The sequence below is a fragment of the Thermoascus crustaceus genome, assembly GCF_041956765.1.
Source record: "Thermoascus crustaceus strain CBS 181.67 unplaced genomic scaffold VTN00scaffold_7, whole genome shotgun sequence".
Classification (NCBI taxonomy): Eukaryota; Fungi; Ascomycota; class Eurotiomycetes; order Eurotiales; family Thermoascaceae; genus Thermoascus; species Thermoascus crustaceus.
The window spans coordinates 1,530,944-1,533,625 of record NW_027192533.1 but is presented as its reverse complement, the minus strand read 5'-3'; the positions used below and the strand labels follow the sequence as shown (position 1 = coordinate 1,533,625).

Below are 2,682 nucleotides of genomic sequence, written 5' to 3'. Positions count from 1 at the left end.
GCACCAGCCATGTACTGAACCCTGCAGCTCAGGACACTACTGACCCTGATGTCAACTCCAAGATCAAGATTGCGAAACCCGACCTCTACTATGGCGACCGAAAAAAGTTGCAGACATTCATCTCCCAGCTGGAGCTCTATTTTTTCTTCAACCCCCACGAATTCCCAAACGAAGAAAGAAAAGTCATGTTTGCAGCAACCTACCTACAAAGCACTGTAGCCCAGTGGTTTGACCTCTACCTGAAGGACTGCCTAGAAAGGTCACCAGAACAACAATGAGCTGAAACCACTGAGACCTTCAACAGCTTCAATGCATTCCTGACCTGGATCAAACAGAATTTTGGGGATTTAGATGAGGTAAAAAAGGCCACCAGGACTATCATGTCCATTCAGCAGAAAACATCAGTCACCAACTATACCACAGAGTTCCAACAAGCAGCAACCTTCCTTGGGGACTGGTCAGAATGAGCGCTCATGGAACACTACTATCAAGGACTGAAAGAGGAAGTCAAGAATGGGCTCCTTGCAGCAGAGGAACCAACTGACCTTAATAATCTGATACTAATGGCGACCTGAATTGACAACTGACTCTTCAAATGATGGACTGAGCAATGACAATTCAATCCTTTTCAACAAGCCCCTCGACACACAGGAAATGGAGGTGATGCCATGGAACTAGACAATGCGACTAGAAGAGAACGGAGCACCCAGAGAACAACAAACAGACAAGTCAGAGGGCCCAACCCTAACTGGACAGATGAACAGAAAAAGTGCTATGAGCAGAAACTGTGTATCCACTGCAGGAAGAATGACCATATGGGTTGGAAATGCCCGGACAGAAAACAAGACAACCAGAAACAGATATTGGTCACAGAAAGAAATAAGCATGCTGAATTACCATGGATGGCCTGCTATGATAACAACTGCTCTGATCATTATGCCTCCAAGAACGCGACAGGATGGTTTCCAAAAGACCCCAAGAAATCAAAAAACTAGAGGACCCTGCTAGTATGGGACCCTTGCAGGAGTCTTGGTCTAGGTCCCTGAATCTGGCTATAAGCACACAAAATGGAACAACACTCAATGGAATGGACTTATTGAAACAATTGGTGATCACTGTCAAGATCAATGGGAAGAAAGCAAGGGCCATGATTGACAGTGGAGCCATGGGAAATTTTGTCAGCAACACATTTGTCACCAGGAATGGGATCCCCTTCACAGGAAAGAAGGAGCTGTATCAGTTATCTACAGTTGACAGATCTGCCAGCAGCTATGGAGGAGGATGGGTGCGGATGGAAACCAACCAGTCCTCCCTGAAGATAGGACAGCACAAGGAAAAGATCAACCTTGATATCACATGGATGCCAGGACATGATATAATCCTAGGGATACTGTGGTTGAAGATGCACAACCCACAGATAGACTGGGTAACAGGAAGAGTGCAATTGGCGGAAGAATCCAACAGAGGTATAAGGCCTGAAGGGCATCCTGAGGGAGAAGAACCACCAGTGGAGATCAAAGAGATCTCCCAGAACACAATAATGCAAATGTGGAAAAGGGGAGAACAAGTGGGAGTCTTGTATCTTACCCTAGCACCAGATTTGATGATTGGATCCATGGAACAGAGAAAGGACCAACTGCCTTCAACCAGAATGGAAGCAGTCCCAAAGGAGTACTGGGACTTTGAAGAAGTCTTTAAGGAACAAGGCAGAGGACAGCTGCCAGAACATCAGCCTTGGGATCATGAGATACCCTTGAAGCCTGGAACGCAACCAGCGTTCAAACCTATTTATCCACTCTCAGAGAAGGCGCATAAGGTGCTCCAAGAGTATGTTAAAAAGAACCTGGAATAAGGATATATCCGGCATTCCACATCACCGGCTGGATACCCAATTTTGTTTGTCCCAAAGAAGAACGGGAAACTCTGACTTTGTGTGGACTATCACCAACTCAATAACATCACTATCAAGAACCACTACCCCCTACCACTCATCTTGGAGTTGCAGGATAGATTGCGGAAGGCAAAGTTCTTCACCAAGTTGGATCTTAGAGAAGGGTATTACCTGGTGCACATGAAGGAAGGGGAAGAATGGAAAACCGCCTTCAGGACCTGATTAGGACATTTTGAATATACAGTCATGCCATTTGGTCTTACCAATGCGCCCGTGACCTTTCAGAGTTTGGTCAATAATACCCTACAGAAATACCTGGATGTCTTTTGCATGGCCTATTTGGACAATATCCTTATCTACTCAGAAACCTTAGAAGAACACAGACAACATGTGCGGAAGGTGTTAGAAGCCCTGAAGGAGAAAAAACTCTCAGTTGCACCAGAAAAATGTGAATGGCATACCCAGAGAACAGAGTTTCTTGGCTTCATGATCTCCCTGGGACATGTTGAAATGAATGAAGGAAAGGTCACAGCCATACAAGGATGGCCCAAGCCAACAACAGTCAAGGAGACACAAGCTTTTCTTGGATTTGCCAACTTCTATCAGAAGTTCATATGGAACTATTCCAAGATTGTGGAACCTTTGACAAAGCTCACCTGAAAGGACCAGAAATTTGAATGGAAAGAAGAGCAGCAGAAGGCATTCAATCTCCTTAAGCAGAAGTTTTGTGAAGCACCAGTCTTAGGAATTTTTGACCCAGAAAAACCTATCTTCATTGAAACAGATGCCTC

General features: G+C 45.1%; 1 protein-coding gene across 1 annotated transcript; it reads left to right on the top strand.

Annotated features, from left to right (window-relative positions):
* Positions 1 to 2,137: 2,137 nt before the first annotated feature.
* Positions 2,138 to 2,551, top strand: VTN00DRAFT_9530 (uncharacterized protein; the record flags this gene model as incomplete). The annotated part of the gene is made up of 1 exon (XM_069436501.1): positions 2,138 to 2,551. The coding sequence occupies one exon, from the start codon at positions 2,138 to 2,140 to the stop codon at positions 2,549 to 2,551; it is 414 nt and encodes a 137-aa protein (XP_069285115.1).
* Positions 2,552 to 2,682: the final 131 nt, after the last annotated feature.